General features: G+C 40.4%; 1 protein-coding gene and 1 long non-coding RNA gene across 16 annotated transcripts in view; both read right to left on the bottom strand.

Annotated features, from left to right (window-relative positions):
- RBMS3 (RNA binding motif single stranded interacting protein 3) overlaps nucleotides 1–22,155 on the bottom strand; it is a 917,250-nt gene that overhangs the window by 741,292 nt on the left and 153,803 nt on the right. For 6 of the 15 annotated variants that reach the window (XM_042840452.2, XM_042840448.2, XM_065583518.1 and 3 more), the window contains one exon: nucleotides 12,461–12,529. The exons of 3 other annotated variants lie outside the window; for them this stretch is intronic. In XM_042840452.2, coding sequence (XP_042696386.2) covers nucleotides 12,461–12,529 — 69 coding nt within the window. Of the gene's footprint in view, nucleotides 1–12,460; nucleotides 12,530–15,260; nucleotides 15,791–22,155 lie in introns of those variants that run through there. 6 more of the 15 variants (XM_065583526.1, XM_065583524.1, XM_042840465.2 and 3 more) reach the window with 3 other exon arrangements.
- LOC135981356 (uncharacterized) lies at nucleotides 911–5,759 on the bottom strand. The gene is made up of 3 exons (XR_010598345.1): nucleotides 5,713–5,759; nucleotides 5,044–5,212; nucleotides 911–3,845 (listed from the first exon to the last, which is right to left on the bottom strand). It is a non-coding gene; the product is annotated as an uncharacterized LOC135981356 (long non-coding RNA).

Genomic DNA, 22,155 nt, shown 5'->3' with positions numbered 1-22,155 from the left:
CAGTGTTCCACAAATTGGAGCCCAGAGGTGGAGCCTCCTGAGCCGGGCTTCAAGGATTTCTAGTTGTAGGTGATACCAGTAAGCTGCCAGGTAGAGGATTGGAGCATGACCATCCCCAGGAATCCTACGGGCCTGGGTTCAAAACCCATCACAGGTGCAATGAGTTTCCATGCAAAGCTCTTCTGGCCAATTCATTTTTTATCATTACTTATTGTCAAGTGCCAACAGTAAGCCCCACCCTGTACAAGCCACTAAGACAATCCCTGCCTTTTTAGGAGTTTACACAAATCAAGGCCCAAGGATAGTGATACATATTTTGAGTTATTTTCCTACTGCTATGGTGTTGGCATAATGACAGGTTAGTGTTTGTGGGTCTCCTGGAAGAAGCAGGTTTTTAAAGAATTTCAAGTGGAGTGGATAGGAGCCATGCCAGTACGAAAACATCCTTGGAATGTCTAAACACCATAGATAACAATTTCCTAATTCAAAAAGTATTGCAACAAACACAGGGAAATTTGATATTAGACCTTATCCTAGCAGATAAAGAGGAACAGAACTAAGACATTAATGGTAGCTTAGGTACAAGCGATCATGACTCAATCACATTTATAATGTGCAAGCAGAATAAAATCCAGGTAAGTAATTTTTTTTCTCCCCCCTACCCCCCCCCCCCCCCCACAGCTTTAATAGAGCCAATTTCACAAAGCTGAAAGTGATTATGAGCCAAATCATCTGGAAGGAAGAATTTAATCAGAAAAATGTGAATGATAATTGGGAATCATTTAAGAACACCTTGCTAAATGCCCAAAAAACCCACACTTGAGAAAGAAGGCTGTGCTAGTTAAACAAAAAAACAAAAACACACACACACACCACATACCAACCTGGTTTAGAGGGGAGCTGTAAAAAAAATATAGTATAACAAATGAAAGAAAGGGGAAGTTGATAGTATTGAATATAAATCAAAAGTCTGGAACTGTAGAAAACTGGTAAGGGAAGCAAAGGGACACACAGAAATCTGTGGACAGAGTTAAGGACAATAAGCAGTTTTTTAAATATTAGGAACAAGAAGAATCCTGACATGATAATGGTCCATTACCAGATTGAAATGGTAAAATTATAAATAAAATTGCAGAACAGGCAGAAGTTTTCAATAAATCTGTCTGTTTTTCATTTGGAGAAAAAAAAATTATCTACTCATCATATGATGATAACACTTTCCATTCCACCAGTAACTCTGGAGGATATTAAACAAAAGCTACTAAAGTTAGACATTTTTAAATCAGCAGGTCAAAATAATTTGCATCCAAGAGTTTTGAAAGAGGTGGCTGTGGAGGTCACTGTACCATTAATATTGATTTTCAATAGGTCTTGGAGCACTGGCGAAGTTCCAGAAGACTGGAAGAAAGCTAATGTGCCAGTTTTTAAAGAGTAAATGGGATGTCCCAGGTAATTATAGGTCTGTCGGCCTGACATCGATCCTGGGTAAGATAATGGAGTGACGGATATGGGATTTAATAAAGAACTAAAGGAGGGTAATGTAATTAATGGAAATCAACATGGCTTTATGGAAAACAGATCCTGTCAAACTAATTTGATTTTTTTTATGAGACTACAAGTTTGATTGATCAAAGGCAATAGTGTTGATGTAATAAACTTGGACGTCTCTAAGGCATGAGACTTGGTACTGAATGACATTGTGATTAAAACACTAGAATGATATAAAATTATCATGGCCACATTAAATGGATTAAAAATTGGCTAACTAATAGGTCTCAAAATATAACTGTAAATAGAGAATAGTTATTGAATGAGTTTGTTTCCAGTGGAGTCCCGCAGAGATCAGTTTTTTGGCTCTACACAATTTAACATCTTTATCAGTGACCTGGAAGAAAACATCATCACTGATAAAGTTTACATAGGAGACAAAAATTGGAGGGGTGGTAAATAATGAAGAGGACAGGTCACTGATATGGAGCAATCGGAACTGCTTGGTAATCCGGGCTCAAACAAACAATAGGAGTTTTAATGTAGATTTATTGTGACAAAGCTCTGTCCTTATCTCCATGGGTCCTGCGTTTCCTGGTGGATTTCACTAGCCTCAGAGGCTCACTGTGACCCTCTCTTTCTAGAGGCAAGGGTCACAGCCTACTGAGCCATTTTCATCATAAGCCAGCAAGGGAGGTGAGGAGAAGCTATCCTACTTTGCACAGTCTGTCTCCCACTCTCAGTGATTAATCGGGGTGGGAGGCGAAGGGGGTAGCCCGGGCCCGCCCTCTACTCCAGGCTCCAGCCCAGGGACCCTAATAGTATCAGCTACGATAGCTAACTTTTTAGAAACAGGATGCGTACAATTTCCTGGGCCACTTCCCCACAGCAGCCCCCCACTTCCTCAATATCCACTCCACCCTTACCTCAGGGCCTCCTTCCTTGTGCGTGATATGGTTTATACTGCTCAGTCTCTTCAACAGTGTGGCTTTCTCCTACAGATCCTGATGCCCCCCCCCCACCTGACTAACTGGAAAGTTTTTAACTCGTTTCAGCCAGTCCCAATTGGCTTCAGGTGTCCCAGTCAACCTAGCTGTCTTCCCTGCCTTCTGGAAAGATCTTAATTGACCTGGAGCAGCTGCCATTTGCTTATCCTGGTAACAGGGATTTGTTTAGCTTGTGGCTAATATATCTGTCTCCCACTACTTTATTATAGCCATCTGGCCTTACCCCGTCACAGTATAGATCTAGGAATAAATAATGTAGCTCATACTTACTGGATGGGGAAACTCTGCTGGGAAGCAGTGACTCTGAAAGAGTTTTGGGAGTTGTGTTGGATAATCAGCTGAACATGAGCAGAAGAATCCAAAGAAACTGCTCTTTTTACCTTCATAATCATAATTTTGTTAATGTTTTCAATGTCTGTTACAAAATTCCTGTTTTCATTACATCAGTCCATTCAATAGCTTGTTTCTCAGATACTCTGCTTCCTTCCCCAGACCTGAAGAACAACTCTGTGTAGCTCGAAAGCTGGTACCTTCCACCAACAGAAACTGATCCACTAAAAGATATTACCTCACTTGCTTTGTCTCTCTCATATCCTGGGGCCCTCACTGCTACAACACTGCAAAAAGCTTTTTTCCTTTTAGCAGTTTAACTCAGATAAACTCACACACTAGTATTTGGTAGTCATTAATCATCACTTACCATACTGATCACAGATCTACATATTTATTGAAGTTAGAATGAGAAACAAGTTATCTAGTAAATTTGTATGTGTAGACTTGAAATGAAATGAATAGCCAGGTTTACAGACCCGCATTATCAAGTGCTCTTCCTATCCTGTGTTCTCTACTTCCCATTCTAGTTTATTAGCATAAAGATTTCATTCACAGACTGGAATTAAAACTCAGGCTTCTAGTATCAATGAATTTACTGTAACAGTTGAAAATCTAAGTAAATATTCCAATGACAAACTTTAAAAATGTGAACAAATATCCCACCATACCCAATAAAGTCTTTCAGGGTAGAGTTCAAAATTCATACAATTAAGAATGTTTTGAACCCATCCAGAACTAGCTACTTTATACAAGAATGCCAAGGCCAACATATCGAATCACTTGAAAACACAGATCAATGGGAAACAAAGTTACAAATGAGATGATATGTACAGGCATATTCTGCTGCAGGGGGAATTTCAGGAGAAGTCCTGGACTGCCTGATCAGCTCTACTTCTAGAGCACTAGGAATCCACAGGAGGCACTTCCTTTAGAAGCAGAAGAACTTCAAGGGTCGGGTGCAGATGGTACAACATCTCTGAAAGCAGTAGGGTCTCCACTGGGAAGATCTTCATTCCACTTATTTTCACCATAGGAAAATGAAGTAGAGTAGCACTAAGAATTCTGATATGGACATAGGAATAGCCATATGCAAGCAGATCTATGGTCCATCTACTGTAGTCTGGTATTCAGACTAAATTTGCTTCAGAGAGGTAAAAAAAAAAAAAAAAAAAAAAAAAAAAAAAAACCCACCAAAACCCTTCCATAATGCATTTCAGGCATCCCTGATAAAAAAGGAACACTTACTTACCCACAGTTAACACACAAGATACTACAAAGTTTTAATATAGAGGAAATCTGATCTCAGGTGCCAGCATGGGGTTTCTTCCTGATCTTAGCTGGCGATCACTATGTCCTGATGTCGGAGGACAGATGGCCCTTGTAAAGCCTATCTTTACTAGTGTAGCAACTATGAATAAGTGAGATTTTTGTAGTACCAAGTACGGGATAGCAGATTCAACAATGGACTATCAATCTTCCGATACTCGGGGCCTTTTAACCAGACAAATTCTACTGTCAGTTTAATATCTGATATGATCCTGACTGGCAGAGGCAGCAGCAGAGAGATGAACTCTATGTAGTGACAATTCCTCAGCAGATGTAAGTTAGTTACATTAAAGTCAATGGAGTTACACCTGTTGAGAATCTGACCTCTATGCTCTTAAGAGAGATTTTCCATCTCTAGTTTAGGATTTATAGATCATAATTTCATTAATGGTACACGGTAAACAGCTTAATTAGGCTACATACAGAAGTAAGCTCCAGACATGCCATGATAGTCATAGAAGAAAGTATTTTGTTATTACTCATTAAAACATACACCCTTATCCTAATAAAGGAGTTTTTTTCTTGCAGTGGTTAACTACCTATAGATGAGTTTTTGTTGGTCTACTAATTGGTTGTCTGAAAATTAACCATACAAGTCTTTGAAGCACTATGGTCACTGCTATGTTATTAAAAGCATCTGTGCGAATCAACCAGTCTCACTCCCTTTCATATGAAGGGGGGGGGGGGGGGGGAGTTAAATGTTCTAACAAGCCCTTTGCATGACAGGCAACTGAACTGTCTATACTCCAAGCCCTAAAAAACCATACACTATACACCACACAATTCTGTGTCCCCAGCCCTCCCCACTAACTAGTTCTGTATCTCACAACCCCTCCCCAATCTGTCCCTACACCCAACCCCACATCCATTGTGTACGCCCCAGACCTACCCTTGATCCTCAGCACACCTCTGCTCTTCCTGAAGCTCTGAAAGTTCCTCCCACCTTCCAGGCCTGGGGAGAGAGTTTCAAGGATGGTTCTTCACCCCCACCTTTTAGATCTGGAGGGGTTGTGGATCCAGAAGGGGCCATTCAATCCCCCACCCTTCCCAGGCTACGCCTGCAGGGACAGAGAGGAGAGGTGGGAGGAGCAGAAAAGAGCCAATCCACTACTCACAAGACAGGAGGGGGCAGAGCAGAGCCACCCTGAGTAGATGAGCTCTTTCTGCTCCCTTCTCCCACCCACCCAAAAATGTGGTATGGGCTCTCCAAAGGACTCTGGAGCTACACAGCAATACAGTTGAAGATTATAACTTGTACTCAATTACCTCTTGCACCAGACTGACCACATTAAGGAACAGCCACTGTAATTTACAATATAACTAAATACATCACTATCACTTTCAATTTAATTTTTCATTGAATTGTAATGAATTGCTGACAAATATTAGGAGTATGTTAATAAATGGCTGGTGGTCCATATTTTCTCTACTTTTCAAAAGTGGTCCATGGCTTCAAGGTTGACAACCTGCAATTTATTGAATACTCTGCAAGTGGTTTCCAAATGACCTATTTTTGTCAAATGTCACATTTTACATATTACTGTGCAGTATAACTAACCTTTGCTGTTAGCCTGCATAGACATCAAGAATACTGTGTGGTAACTGTAACGGAAAGATATTAAAATCTAGAGTCATGACCTGTTTAAACAGTGTTGGCTTAAATAGCTATTCATATTTGGACCTTGTGAATTTATTGTACTGAGAGCCAGTTCTCCCCTTTCTTTAAATATAAAGTTGGAAATAATTCTATTCTTTTTAATAGTGGATTCCCTTAGTAAAGAATTTAATTTCTCCAATACAAAATTGTATAGGAAGAGCACACAAATAGCCATACTGGATTAGACCAATGGTCCATCTAGCCCAGTATCCTTTTTGACAGAGGCAAGTGCTTCAGAGGGAATGAACAGATCAGTGCAATTTCGAGTGATCCAATCCTTATCATCTAATCCCAGCTTCTAGCAATTGGAGGTTTATGGACACCCAAAGCATGGGTTGCATCCCTGTCCATTTTGGCTAATAGCCATTGATAAATCTGTCCTCCATCAACTTATCTAATTCATTTTTGAACTCAGTTGTAGTTTTGGCCTTCACAACATCCCCTGGCAACGAGTTCCACCGGTTGACTGCATGTTGTGTAAAGTAATTACTTCCATTTGTTTGTTTTAAGGACTGTATGGAAAGGGTATTCAGTCACTCTAATACATTGTCAAGCTGATTCTTAACCATTTCACTCCTTTTGTAGACATTTAGATTTCTACAAAGAGGATGTACAGCTTTAAGTCCCTGCCCCAGGTGCAAAGCAGTGAAAAATTAGAACCTATAAGTTTTTAAAAATAATTCTGTAGAATCCTGTTAGTTTCATCCCTATTAAGTTCTATAAGACTTGCCCCATAAAAGAAATAGCTAAAGTTATTTTGTCATTACGTGCTGTAAAAGGTATTTTGGGAAATGTCAAAAGTGATTACCTCCATATACTTCACCAGTGCCATCACTAATCTCTTTCCCTCAACTTCTCTCTACATCCTCAAGCATATTTTATGCATAGTTGGTATAATACAGTCATTTGGTATTCAGCAGTCAAAATAATTAGGTAATAACAAATAGAATCAAAAATATTACCTAGGCTAGAAAGTTTCCTTCTATAGTACCTGTGCAGAAAAGTATTTTTTTAATATTTTAAGTGGTCTTTTTTCTGCTCATTTTAAGATTAACTAAATTAGAAAACAACGTTCAATCGATTGTTATAAGTGCAACATAATACAAATGGCGTCTTTGACTTTTGCAGCACAGATTAGAGATTAAAATCACTGTAGTTTCCCCTCAGACTTGTAAAAGAAATCCAGGACTGTATCACTCAGGCATAGAAAAAATTATTTGCGCTAAAATATCCAGAGTTCTACACATGCATTGTTTATTCAGTTTTCCAGTTAACACAATGTTCTGAAATCTGGGGGAATTAGCCCACCTCATAACATCTGATCTCTGCATAATAATTTAAAACCATACTAAAATTAGAAAAGCAATTCTAGGACCAGAGTTTTTTCCTAATGATCTGAGCATAGCTGAGTTGCAGTGAATAGAATCAAAAGGTAGAAGACTATAATATAGTTATTGTACAAACAAAACCCAGAAATTGTAAATTAAGGCTTCTACATCCAGAGTCAAGCCGCTTTGCCTTCTGCAAAGCATATACTACTTATGGTCTCCAAAATTATCACACTAGATCCAGGTAGCTATTCTGCTCCGACTACTTGTGGACACATCCCCATTGGTATCGTTTTGGTGAGTGATAGAGAGGTAGCAGAATAGCCTTGACAGGATTTACCATGTGGCACAGAGAGAACAGTTTACCTCTGCATGTTCTCATCTACCCCCAACCCAGAGAAGCTACCAGGAGAAGAAAGAAGCCTGTACTTGGATGCAGATTTTAGTTTCTTTCTAAAGCTTTGTGACTGTTAAAACCAACAATGTAGGATGAAACCTGCATTGTGATGTCATGTGGTGCCATCAGCTATACAGAAGTGTTTTGCCAAGTGGCACCTCCATTTCTTTTCTTTTGTCTGCTAGTATTTCTTTTAAAGGCATAGGGGCCTGAGCCTGCTCTCAGTCTACAGCTGAGCTTTCCACCAACTTCAATAAGTTCCAGGTGATTTTGCCACCTAATGTCCAGCATACTTGGATGAGCCACTTATCACCTCATCCCAAAATATTACTCTGAAACAAAATGAACAAAGTTGTAGAGATGTTCAATCACCTCAGTAGTGCTGGTCAGAATAGAACAGCCTGCTCAATTAGAAGAGGCAGAGTGGTCCAGTGGATAAGACTCAGGAGATTTTGGACTTGTCTGCACAGACATTTAGTTTGTGGCAAGCTGGGGTGTGAATCTACCCCACATCAGCCTGTCGCAGACTAACTATCCATGCAGACCCTACTGACGTGCATTAACAGTTCAGTAATGTGCTTCGATCTCGTCCCCTTTGAAAGTGGACTAGAGAGAATTAGATCAAAGTGCATTAACCAACAGCAAAGTCCACATGGACAGTTATCCATGATGGGCAAAATATTTTACAAGCATTTTGAAGTCCTGTCATCTTGCCTAAGAGTGAAAAACGGCAGCCCACGATCTGACTGAGTCAGACAAACTCTTGCCTTCCTAACCAGCCTATTCCTTTTACTTCAGGGTGGGGAAGTTAAGTGGATTTGTTTCAGCAGTGTAGCCAATGGTAGCACAGGTGGCAACTCAGGCAGCTCATGTTCCCAGTTACCTTAGATGAGAGCTGAGTCACCTGGCCTATTGCATCTATCACTTCCTGAACCATGAAATGGCCTTTCGTAGAGACAGTCTCTTTTGCTAGTGACTCAAAAGAAGCATGAGGCAGGGAAAAAAAAAAAATCTTTATCTTCATTCTGATTTTCTACTCCCTTCCCTGTTGACCCTGGTCCTCTTTACTTTTTTCTTATTCTTTGCCATTGTTTTTCCCCTTTACCCATTTCCCCTCTGTGCACTCTCCACCTGTTACACTTCGGCAAGAGTGTCTAGCATCCAGTGCTAAAAGCATTACTAGTGAGGGAAGTCAGATGCCAATGCCATTGGACATTAGGAGCACTGCTACTGACAGCTGAGCTACAATACTAGTAACACCTCATGTCTAACACTGGTAATGTAGCTAAAAACTTTTGATGAGACAAGCAGGTTGTTCCATTGGGGACATACCACTGCAGGAGGCTCATTCCAGATGCAGTCTTACTTCTTGAAATGAACACTGTGCTAGAAATCAACTGGGTCATCATGACGGACAGACACCACTTCTCCAACTGCTTCCTTCACCAGCATTAGCGGTAACAGCAAATTGCACCTCCAATGGGCATGCACACAGTCTGGACTAAATTATCCTCAAAGTCTCCAGACAAACTGCTGCAGACCCATTGACACATCAAGAGATTCCACTGAGCTTGAGTCAGACCAGGACCCTGGAATATCAAAGCCAGTATGACATATTCGGTCAGGACACATACTGCATGCTGTTATCACAAAGTCATTCCATCACAACACGACGTACTGCCACATTGTACTATCTGAAATGGGACAGGTATGAGTCCCCTCTTTAAAATTAAATATCCCACAAATAAAACCAAGATAGGTGTCATTGGCAGTCCTAATTTATGGAAATCACTGTTGCCACTGAACCACCACTGACTCTAGCTGTTGAAATCAGGAGTGGTCTTAAAATGTCCCCAAGCAATAAAGACATTTATAAGTTCCTTGACAGTCAGTTTAATATATACACACATATATGGATTTGTATAGCTTCATAAGCTTATTGTTGAACTTCTGGAAGTGGGGGGGAGGGATAGCTCAGTGGTTTGAGCATTGACCTACTAAACCCAGGGTCGTGAGTTCACTCCTTGAGGGGGCCACTGAGGGATCTGGGGCAAAAATCAGTATTTGGTCCTGCTAGTGAAGGCAGGGAGCTGGACTTGATAACCTTTTGAGGTCCCTTCCAGTTCTAGGAGATTGATTTTTTTTTTATTATGGAGATATACCTACCTTTTTAACTATCCAACTATTGATGTTAGTTTATCGTTCTGGCAAAATTTATAAAACAGAAGATGTGGCACACTTCTGAGACAGTCAGAAGAGGGCAGCCTTATACATCTTCCAGATTACATAGTCAGAAGGTGCATCTTAATCAGACTCCAAGGGCATCTTCTGTAACCAGACACTGGCCCTGGCTCCAGGAGCTAAAAAAAGTATATGCATTGCTTCCCATCAAAATTACTAAACTTGCATTACCACTCTCACTTCCAGAGCCAGGAGTTAAAAGGAACTTATTAAAATCTCTCTAGATAGTGCATTTGAGGTAGAGAAGTATGTTTCATCTTATCCAATACAGAATATAAGTATGTATGAGTTTATTACATTTGCACAAAGCAAACTGAATCACTGAAAATGGCACGGTTTACCAAATTCATTGACCCGCCTGTAGAATCCCTTCAAATCTCTCACCCAATGTGTCCTCTAACTTCACATAGATACAGAAATTTAAAATGAAAACTTGGTGCAGGGAGAGAAGTTAATTTAACTTTTAACATTTCTTAGATGTATCAAAGGTCTCAGCTGGGTAGTTCTATTAGATTTTTGTATGGATTCTTGTAAGATGTATATGGAAAAAGCCTTGAGTTCACTGCATGAGGCTCAAGAATATACAGACAATATGAATTTGAACTTTAATCTTGTTCTTTTTTGGAAAATTATTTTCAAAACGTTTAGATAAACTATATATAATCTCTTGCAGGAGACAAGACAATACAAACCTGTGATCCAATAAAAACGTTTTGCTGATCTCAAAACATGAGTGCATGGCAGCATCAGGACTCTTGAACTGAGCCGTAGCACTGCCAGACATCACACAGTTGGATTTTGCAAATACCAATTCCATCAAGCAAGTTTATAAGCTTATTAAACCCAAAACACAGAAGACAAAGGTTTAGAATAAACACGGATGAGAAAGAAAGATTAGAGTGCAGATGACAAAGGAAGAGGAAGATTACAATGTGGGGGTATAATGTAGGTGGAGAAGAATTACCACAGGCATGTTTTAATACAATAGGACAAGGTTTTTCCAGCAGATGCAGGATGGTCTAGGCATATTTTTAAACAATATTCCTGGTAGTTAATCTCTCAACTCTGCTAGTGCTTCAACAAGATTCTAATGCTACCAAACAATCTTTATGTGCTTATATTTCACCCCTCCCCCCTGCTTAAAAGAAAATCAAGTGTATAGAGTACCAAATGCATTTCATATGATTTGTTAAAGGGATATTCTTCTCTTGATTTAGGAGCATCTCTCCTATTAACATTAAGAGGGAGTTGCACTCATACACTGAGAGAAAAATATTCATTCCTGGGTTTGCTCTGTGCACATCAGTGGGAATATGTTGACAACTTCCTGTACTTAGCCTTGACTATACCTTTAGTAGGGGGGCTAACAGGTTCCAAAGATAAACTCTAGCCATTATTAAAAAAAAAAAAATCCAATCCCCATAGTAAAACACACTACCTTTCAAAATGAGGGGGGAAGGCAGTGCTGAATTCTCAGCTACTCAGGTGAACAGACACACAAACAATATACCCCAGGCATTGGGCTAGTCCCAACTTCAGCTTCATAGATTTTTGAGGCCAGAAGTGGCCCATGTGGTTATCTAATCTGACTCCCAGTATAATACAGGTCACAGAACTTCCTTGAAAATGTGCATGTGTGCACTCCATTGCCACACTGCAAGCAGTAACCATAATCCTATTTGATGAGGAGCAGAGAGCAAGATTCTTCTCCATTTCAACAAGCATGCATGCTCATCAACAACAGAAAGCAAAGGGGATGGTGTGATTGTTTCTAATCTCTAGAGTACCTGTTATCCAGCCCCTTCTTTAAACTGAAGTTTCACAGCCTGAATAAAAACGGGACCCAGTTCTGAACTACCTCTACTTTTAATTGTGTAAAGCCAAATCCCAGTTGATGGCAAAACTAAAGCCACCTTGGGCGTTTCCACACTTCTAGGGGCTCGTACTCGTACCTTTATCAAAACAAACCAGCACCCAGGTTTATTTGTGTGTGGTCCTCCTAAGGAAAAGGTTACGTTTTAAGCCAGTCAACCCTTAATTTAAGCAACCAAATTATGTTTCTACCTACAGTCACCAGGGCTGGCTCTAGGTTTTTTGCCGGCCCAAGCAAAAAAATTTTTGGCTGCCCCAGCGCTGGTATCTCTCTCCCCCGCCACCCGCACCTGCTGCCACCCCAGCACTGGGCTCTCTCCCCCACCAGTGCTGATTCCACCCGCTCCCGCCTTGCCTCATGCCGGTCCGGCACTGGCAGGGTCGGGGTAAGCAGCGGGGCTCCCGGGCCGCGCCTCAGCCCAGGGTCCCTCCAGCCAGGGCTCCCACCTCCAGGACTGGCCAGGACCCGGGAGGGCAGAGCCAGGGGACAGAACCCTCCTTCATTGCTGCCCCTTCTACCCTACTCAGTGGCACCTTAGAGAAGGTGACTCACAGCTGCGAGGACCCTTCCAAGTGATCAGTGGGCCTGTACACCTGTCACAAACTCCATCAATTTCAGTGGCATTGTGCCTGCTTAGGTCATCACTCAAATTGGCCCACTTGGGTCAAGCAAACTAGACAACTCTCAGAACCCACAGTTGATTAGCGCTTAAAAATAACAGAGCAGCATAAGCATATGGTGCATATTGTGTTCACCTACAGGTATTATAATACACTGTGGTGCATGTTCTCCTCAAAAAGCACGTATTACCTGATGTGGCTGTGAGCTGGACCATCTGCTATATGAAGGAGCACCTGAAGTCTTGCTGACTGTTGACCTCTGTAAAATAAAAATGCCATGCATTCAGCCAGAGCTCAATATAAATATCCATATATGAACTTAATTAATGTCAGCAACCCAGATTTCTACAGAGAAAAAAAGGCAGCACTGTCAAGAGTTAGGGCATTGGCCTGAGACAAAGGAGACCTGGGTTTTAGTTCCAGCTTTGCCACCGACCTGTTTGACCTTGGACAAGTGCCTTCGTGCTTCTGTTTCCCCTCACAGCCTTAGTCTTGGCTATTTAGATTGTAAACTCTTGAGGACAATGTTTGCTTAAATAAGTGTGTATACACTGCCTAGCATAACTGGGTCCCAATCTTAGCTGGGGCTTCTAGACACTACTGTATCATAAATAACAATGCAGAGTGGTCATCTTTCTGATGTAGCCTTATGCATTAGTGCCCCTTACTTCTCCATGTGTACTGTTGCTGACGTGCTAAACCATGTCTAGTGTGACAAATCTATAATATCTACCTAATAATCTGATTCCAGCCATACTCTTGCAGAACCCTCAGTATGTAATCTACATACACTGTAAAAAGCATACCAAGTCAGGTTTTATTCTTTGAGCTGTAAACTTAAATGCAAGACTTGTGATATACAGTAGTTAAGTGAGATGGTATACTAATTGCCACTGAGTTTAAAATTATTTGAAAAAGTATTACCTAACCAGCAAGTTGTCTGAGGTGATCTGATCCTTACCTGCTAAAATCATTCATCCAGAGACACTATTAGAGGTCTCAAGTTTTCGACCAATTGTGATTACATAGCAGCAAGCTGTTCTCTCTTTATATTGTATTACACCGATTTTAAAAAATGTTTTAATTCATAGGATCTAGTGAAAGTGACTCAATCCAGACTAGAGGTATGAGCTCAGGTTTGTTTGTTTCAAATACTATAGATGGTTAATTTAGTGCTTTTGAAATTGAGGAACTAGTTGCTCTTGGAGATATGGTATAATGCAGGCAAGTGTTTTATCAGTGCATCACAATCCTAATCTAGACTCACCTGCTATTCTAACTCTAGAAGTCTTTTCAGCAGAGTGTGATAATCATGCTGTTCTGTACTAGGACACTGATCCTCACAAATAAGAATTATATTTACATATATCCTTCCTGCACTAGTGTTGGTACGCAGGGTAGAAACTACAATTAGACTTACATTATTTACACTTGTGACCTAGCTTGAATTTAGATCTCCAGGCATGAAATATTAATTCACCAATACATTACATCACCAGCGAGGCTCAAACACAAGCTCAGATTTATGAAGGGAACATATATGGAAGTTATAAATCTATGTAGAATTTGTAGTACAATACTCTCTTTGTATTTACAGAAATAAATGGTTTAATGCTTGTAACACTTGAGGACAGAATAAAGATGTTCTAGGATATAACCAATAGGTTTACATTTATCATTAAAAAGCAACAAAGTGTCCTGTGGCACCTTATAGACTAACAGAAGTATTGGAGCATAAGCTTTCGTGGGTGAATACCCACATATCATGCGTCTGACGAAGTGGGTATTCACCCACGAAAGCTTATGCTCCAATACGCCTGTTAGTCTATAAGGTGCCACAGGACTCTTCGTCACTTTTTACAGATCCAGACTAACGTGGCTACCCCTCAGATATTTATCATTGAGTATTCTAGAGTGATTGTTTCTCATTAGCGAGAATGAAAAGTCAGAGTCAGTTGATTATTTTGCTGACTATTCCTTTTGATAAAAGTCATATTACAAGTTTAATAGCAATAATCTTACTCTGTGGATTCTTAACTTCTAACAGATATCCTTAGACGGGCCGATATCCCAAACAAAGATTCAATTTCTTTTTAAATATAAAAAAGACTTCAAATTAAAAATCAACACATTTTGCTTTAAAAAAAAGCTTTTACAGAACTCTGAAGACAAGGGAGGGAGAGAGAGACCTCGTGAGTCTCTCAATAGCAAGTTGAAAAATGAGACAATTACATTTCTCCAGAAGCTTATTTTATAACAAAACAATTTGATAGAAGCACCTTATGCTTTTCTTAATTAAAAGTACCCAGAAAGGTAAAAACTGTTATCCAACTAACTCTGTTCCTACTGTCCAAATTTCTCAGTCAATAGCCAAGAGAATTGTTTTTCCCATTTCCTTCCATAGTGAATTTCGTTCATAACCAGTAACTGCCCCCAACCCACATGTTTCATAATTGTTTTTTAAAAAATCAGCCCAGCACAAATATTAAGAAGAATTTACAAGAGAAGCCTATTCTGCCAGACCCGTGTAAAGGGGCCTTAATGTAAATAAGAAAAAGCCTTAGATATAATCTGCAATGAATGCAACATATCACTATTATTAACTCAGCATCTGTGTAACTCTTTTCTGGTTTAGTAAAACAAGTGTAGGGATGAAAGGGTCCATTTATGAGATATTGTGTAAGGGTAGAAGTTCTCAGACAGCATGAACAGGTCCAAAGTGTTCTGCAGGAACATGTTGATTCCATCAAAACTTTCAACAGAAACCAGGCAGGCCCAACTCCCTGGGGATCAAGAAGTAGACTCCACAGCAGATAGTCTGGCCTTACAAAACTGATATTCACTTTCAAGTACTCTCAGAGAACCCAGGTCCCACAGGAGACATTTGCAGGGCAAATTACATTCCCCAGTAGTTGTCTCACTAATTAATGACTTACAGCACTGAGTACCTAGGGCCAAGATCAGAATCTGGATCTATACCTCTAACTCACCTTGTGCATGCACCTATCACAAGGAAGAAGACTAGCACAGGAGAATATAGGGGTACTTCCTGCTGCTTTGTTGGCAATTGTAGCAGCACTTAGGCAGTAAATGGGATTAATGCCAGACAGGTTTAGTTTCTCCTTCTTCTTCAGGGAAGAAAGCTTCACCTTGTGGGAATTTTCCTCAGCAACTCTCCCGTTCTGGGAAATTAACAAACATTCAAAGCCTTCCCACCTTCTGCCTCAGGCTCAGTTAGTCCTTTGTCAGGGATTCCCCTTCCCTCCAGGCTCAAAGTCCTTTGCAGGGCTTCTCAACCAGCAAACTCCTAATGACTGCAGGTCCTTCAGCAGAGGCTTTCTTACCAGTAGACTCTTCTCCTTGCTGGTTTTCTGTCCCAGGTATTCTGCATCATACCTGGGAGCTCTTAGCTGTCTTCCTAGTAGCTCTCTCTCCCTAAAGCCCAACTTTCCTTCTATTTCCAGCAGGCTGCCTGCCCAAGCCTATAACTAGAAGCTAAGGGGAAAGAGTCTCTAAGTGAATTCAGGCTGTCCTTATGTTCCCAGCTGGCCTGGTTTGTAATCACATGTTCTCCCTCCCCTCTCCTTACTCGCCTGTGGGAGTGAATGGGCTAAACCTGACAGCCGCAGCTAAACTTCTGTCCCTCCTAGAGGGCTAGTTCATCCTATGACAGGAACTAAAGTAGTGTTGAAACTTTCAGAAAAGCATGACGATTTGCAATGTAAACAGTAGTTCAGAAAGAAAGGAAAACTGCCAACTGCACATTTGTTTTCATCGTCTAAGCTAGAAGTCATTGGCAAAAAATATGCTGAGAAAAACAGGCATTATTTAGATATCCAGACAATAGCCTGTTTGAAGGGGTAAAGGCTGATATAGGAGTACTAACAGTTTCAGGTAGAAAATGTGTTTTAAACCTAGAGCCAGAGGAAAGCCTAAATGTGACAAGTGCTGATGAAACTTTAGGCCTGCTCCAAAGAGCTTCAAAGCCCAGTGACAGTAGGGGGGAAAATGCTTTTCACAGCAACAAAGTGGCACAGATAAAAGGAGAGCAAACAATGCAGTATCTACACAGCTCATAGGAAAACACTGTTTGACCAGTAGAGTCACTTTTTTGAACAAAAGTGCTTATTGAAGCAAGAAGTAATAGAAGGACTAGCTGGGTTCCAGTGTCTATCACATGTCAGTCAAACACATGCAAGTTTGGATGTGGCCCTGTAATGATGCTGGCTTTGGTGGGACATTTCTGAGAGTGTCAATTCAGGACAAATTGCTTAAAGCAGGGCAGTTACAGCCAAGTTGCACACCAACACAAACCAAACCAGCCAAACAGAGAAGACTTTGGTTTTACCCCACTGGCTAACCATAAGTCACACAAGCAATTCCCTTAGACACTCCAGTTTCTCAGTATCACCCAGTGCCACTCGTTATGGGGATGAATGGTTATGAAAACCAATACCCCAGGAAAAGAAAAAAAAGGTTCTCCCGATTCCAAAGGGCCAAGCCCCAGACCCAGGTCAATATACAAGTTAGATCTTACCCACAAATCACGCTGTTGCCAATCCTTTAGAATCTAAAATCTAAAGGTTTATTCTTAAAAGGAAAAAGATATAGCTGAGAGCTAGAACTGGTTAAATGGCAAAGTTCTTGGTTCAGGCTTGTAGCAGTGGTGGAATAAACTGCAGGTTCAAATCAAATCTCTGGAGTTGATGGGTCATCCTTTGTTCAGAGCTTCCATTTGTAGCGAAGTTCCTCCAGAGGCAAGAAGCAGAGGCAAGAAGACGGAGATGAGGCAGCTGCCTTTTATAGTCTCTTACACCTCTTTGTTCTTACTGTGGAAAATTACAGCAAAATGGAGTTTGGAGTCACATGGACAAGTCACATGTCCACACATGACTCAGTTCTTTACAGGCGGCAGCCATTGCTCACATGCTATCTTGAACGTCCCCAGGAAGACTTCTTATGTGGATTGGAGTCGCCCAAGGTCCATTGTCCATTAAGTGTTTCTTGACTGGGCACTTAATTTGCAAATTCCTTTCTCAAGAAGCTGACCAAATGCTTTACTAATGCCACTTCAGAATCAAAACACATTGATATACAAGTACATAGCCAATATTCATAACTTCAACTACAAAAATGATACACCCATACAGATAGTATAATCATAATCAGCAAATCATAACCTTTCCATAGACACCTTACATGACAATCTTTGTACAATATTTGCTGCAAATATACAACAGTGGTTGCAACAATGATCTATACGGTCACAGGTTATATTAATAACGTCACAGGCCCTAAAAGAGGGCCCAGGTAACATAGGATAATCTATGGGTAAGGTAATAGTGTGAGTCCATCAATGACTACAGATTGAAGACTATATGTTATGGCTGATTCATGTTTGAACCCATTAGAACTGGTTACAGCCTTTCAAATTTCAACATAACGCCAAATTTCAAAACTAAGAAAAAAAGGGGAGAATTTTTTACCATACTGCAAGTTGAAATTTTTCAAATTCCAAAATGCAAAAAGGTAATTTTTTTTTTTTTTTTTGCAGTTTTCAATCAGCTAATTAATGTAGCACGTCTTTTGACATAGGTGTCCTCATAATAAAAGTAGACATTGACTGTATGTTGTTCTTCCTACCAGTAAACCTAGGCAATTTGCCATCTCCTAGGTTTTAAAGTGTGATTATCACGGTGACACTGACAGACCAGCACAGGCCTTGGCCATAGGCCAATTCACTTCTGTGTGAATATCAAAGAAGTGTTAAGTGTATTAGTGTGTATTCAAGCTAATTGACTCATATGCTAATAGAATTCAAAGGTGTGTCAAAAGATATTGTAGTGTAATCAGGCCAATTCACTTGTGTATATAGCCTACAGCCTGCAGGCGGTACATGGCATTTCATAAGGCCCGCAGCCTGCTTCAACACAATATACTGTCGGCCGATTCATTAGCATTTTTGTTGTCATGTTTACATCATTTTAGTTTGTACAACTGTGTAAACAGACAATACTGTACATAGAAATAACCTATCTAAATACATACGAAACAAGCTGAACGTAAAATATAAATCAATATAGGGGACTTTAAATCTTATTAAAATATGTAAAATCTGTTTGGCCCACACAAGGTTGCGCTTAGGTTTATGTGGTTTTTCCTGTGTAATAAGGTTCGGCACCATTGCTATAGTTTAAAGGAAATATTAATGGTACTGTTTTCACTTATCTATAACCTATTGGTTGCTATTGCACTACATTATGTAATTAGATAACCCTAGATCAAAATGTGTGTTAGTGTTAAGATGAGAAGATGTTTGATGTGAAAACTAATGAAAGATTATTTGCTGTTACATTACACTTACATTGTGTATACCCCTGTAATTACATTTACATTGTGTATATCCCTGTAACTAAATTACCCATCAAACGCGATTGGAGCCTTGGAACTCTGAATGAAGAAGAGTGCTAACTGTGACACCCCATCACACTAATCTCAGAGCAAGGGCCATTGAGCTCAACAATGGGAATTCATAGACTTACGTGCAAGTTTAGACATGGCCTATGTCGGCCAAACTTTTGTTGGTCAGGAGTGTGGAAAAAACACACCCCTGAGTGACATGAGTTTTGCCAGCATAAGCGCTCGTGTGCATAGTGCTATGTCGGCGGCAGATGACATAGCTACCGCCACTTGTTGAGCTGGTTTTATTATGTCAATGGGAGAACTCTCTTCCATCGGCATAACGTGGCTACACAAGCGCTCTTACAGCCGCTATAAACTGGTAAGTGTAGAAATGGCCTCAGTCTGCACTTCCTATCCATTGTCATGAAAGGAAAAGCCACATGCGTAAAGACACTGTTCAGATAGTTTTCTGGAAAAGAAACTATAAATATTGATTCAAGGAACAGCCCAGTATCTCTGGACTGTATGGATTCCAACAAGGTGGAAATACTGAATGAGTAGCCAGAGATCCCCATAGTTATTCTGGGTACCATGAGAGAATTTTGGAAACTGGCAATTTATTACATCTCTGCTATCATTTTGGACTTACAAACTTCGACTCATTTTACCTGCTATTTTACCTGCTTTAACCTCTCAATAACTGTCATTTCTTTTTCTTAGCTAATAAATTTTAGTTAGTTTATTAGAGAATTGGCTGCCAACACTGTTTTTGGTGTGAGATCCAGAGTACCAATTGATCTGGGGTAAGTAACTGATTCTTTGGGATAGGGAATAACCTGAGGTGGTGTGATTTTAGGTTTAAATAACCTTTTCTCACAAAGACCTATTTGTCTGGGTGGCAAGATAGGCTGGAGAGCCTTAGGGGACTGTCTGTAACTCCATGGTAATACTGGTATGATGATTCAGGAGTGCACATTTGTTACTGGCTTGGTGAAATCTAATCACAGAACATACCACCCATTTGGGGAGTCTGCCCTATTTTCTGACAGTCTGCCCTAAGATTGGCATTCACATTTATGAGCTGCTCCAGACAGCATGATCACCATCAGAAAAGCAACTGTGCAATAGTGGTACCTTCTTATTCAATAAATCTGTTTCCAGTGTATGTTTAGTCCCATTTGCTTACTCCAGTGGCAGAAATAATTTGTACTGCTTTTTACTTTTGGAAGACCTAGAGGCCAAGTCTACACTTAAAATGCTGCATTAGCACAGCTGCACCGATGCAGCTACGCCACTGTAGCGCTTAAGTAGAGACGCTCCTATGCCGATGGGAAAGCGTCTCCTGTTGGTGTACTTAATCTACGTTCCCTACAGGTGGCAGCTATGTCGATGGGAGAAGTCCTCCTGTTGACATAACACCCTCTGCCTGGGGGGTTTGGTTGGTATAACTATGTTGCTTAGGGGTGTTAATTTTTCACATCCCTGAGTAGCAGTTTTACCAATATAGGTCTGTAGTGAAGACCTGCTAAAGAGCCAATATAACTAAGCGGGGAGAGCTGGATTCTTTTCCAGGATGAACAGAATTGCTACCTAAGGGCATGATTGCCCTGCCCGGCAGTTCAGACTAGGGGGATGTGAATAGCAACCCACCCCAAAGCGCTGCGCTGTAACTCGTCCATGTGGATGCTGTGGGCATGAACTTAAAGGTCTCAAGTGTGAATTCATAACTTTACTAGACACTAAAAATCACAGACTGAATAGAGACACTGGATTTATAGCTTATTACAACAATCTATAACCCACTTACAATTCCCGCTCCCTCCTTTCCTCCCTATGACTGGAGGAGTGTCAACAGGTCACTTCACCTTGAATGGTCCCTCGAAATATGTGTTAACTACTTATGCTAAATAATCTGTTCCACCTTGTATTTAGCAGTGACACCCCCGAGTTAGTTTCCCAGACCTGAAGAAGAGTTCTGTGTAAGCTTGAAAGCTTCTCTCTCTCACCCACAGAATTTGGTCCAGTAAAAGATATTACCTCACCCACTTTGTCTCTCTAATATCCTGGGACCAATACACCAACACTGCATACAAAGTAGTGAATAAGAATTTCAGGATCTGGCCAATTATTTATGACTGGCTCAGAAATCAGAATTTATTGTAACCCATGCAATATATATATACATTTTATTTGTAATTCCCATAGATTTTCCATGCATTAGCCACTGAATTCAAGAGTTTTCTTGCTGAACAGCAGTATAGTGACTTGAAGCAACATTATAATAGTTTTAGGCATAAAGCTTGCTTCTGTGAGAACCTTCTTCAGACAAGCTAAACCTTTTGAATGTCTATTGCTTATGATAGGAAAAACCAATAAAGTCATGTTAAAAAGATACAGTTATTCAAAAGCTATTTGCTGACAAACACAGTCTTGTTGGTTAACTTGCTTCTTATTTTGTTTGGTGGCTTCTACAGCTGGAGTTTAAAGACAGAAATAAACAAACAAATTAAAAAACAACCTGCACTGTCGAGCACTATAATTTCCCTTTGTAGCTATGGCAGAAAAAAGTGATTATTGGGTGAAATCCTGGCCCCACTGATATCAATGGTAATTTTGCTATTAACTTCAATAGCGCTAGGATTCAACTCATGGACTACATCAACTCTTTTTGCAGTAGTGTTTAAAAAACAAACAAGCAAACAAGTGTTTCACTTCTACTAGACACGAAATTAAAAGAGGTGACCATCTAGCTACACTTGTTAGATCCCATCTCATCCAAATGAAAAAAAATGGCAGCCAAAAAATGGTTTTCTTCAACCAAGAGAACTAACAAGCATCCATAATTTACAAAGCCTTTAAAAATCAATATAATCCTCATAAGTAACCAAGAAGGTCAGTTTATCCTTGCTTCTTGGTCTGGCCTTAGGGGTCCTAACTTTGTTGTTTCCTACCTGGACTGTCTCCCACTTAGGAATCTCACCCCAGCCTCCTCTTTTGGGGCTGATCCAAAGCCCAAAACTCCAAAGGGAGTCTTTCCACTGGCCTCAATAGGCTTTGAAGCAGATTCTCCATTCCTGCTATAAAGGGGCCCCTAACTAATCCTCTTCACTGCCTATCTTAGTGTGACATATATACCCCTATCATAAGTTCTTTATGGACTTACTATTCTCCCATGAGTCTGAGTTCATCCCTTTGCCATTCTCCTGCCCACCTCTCCCCCAGTACACACATTAAAACATCCTTTTAAAAGGCCAAAATCTGCAAGGCCAAAGTTTAAAGTTTGTGAACAAACCCATCTTGGAGACAGAATGAGGGAAAACAAGTTACGAACACTTTCAAAAAGTCCATGACAGTCTTAAGCACCATCGATTTAAAATTCATTTCCTGGTTTCCTCCTCTTCCCCACAAAATAATTGCCATGAAAAAAATCTACCTTGGGAGGAGTAGCAGCATGAGGAATTTCCAGGGAATCGTTTTCTTCTT

Source organism: Chrysemys picta, chromosome 2, assembly GCF_011386835.1.
Source record: "Chrysemys picta bellii isolate R12L10 chromosome 2, ASM1138683v2, whole genome shotgun sequence".
Lineage (NCBI taxonomy): Eukaryota > Metazoa > Chordata > Testudines > Emydidae > Chrysemys > Chrysemys picta.
Note: the sequence above shows the minus strand (reverse complement) of the source record. Positions and strands in the feature narration are given on the sequence as shown.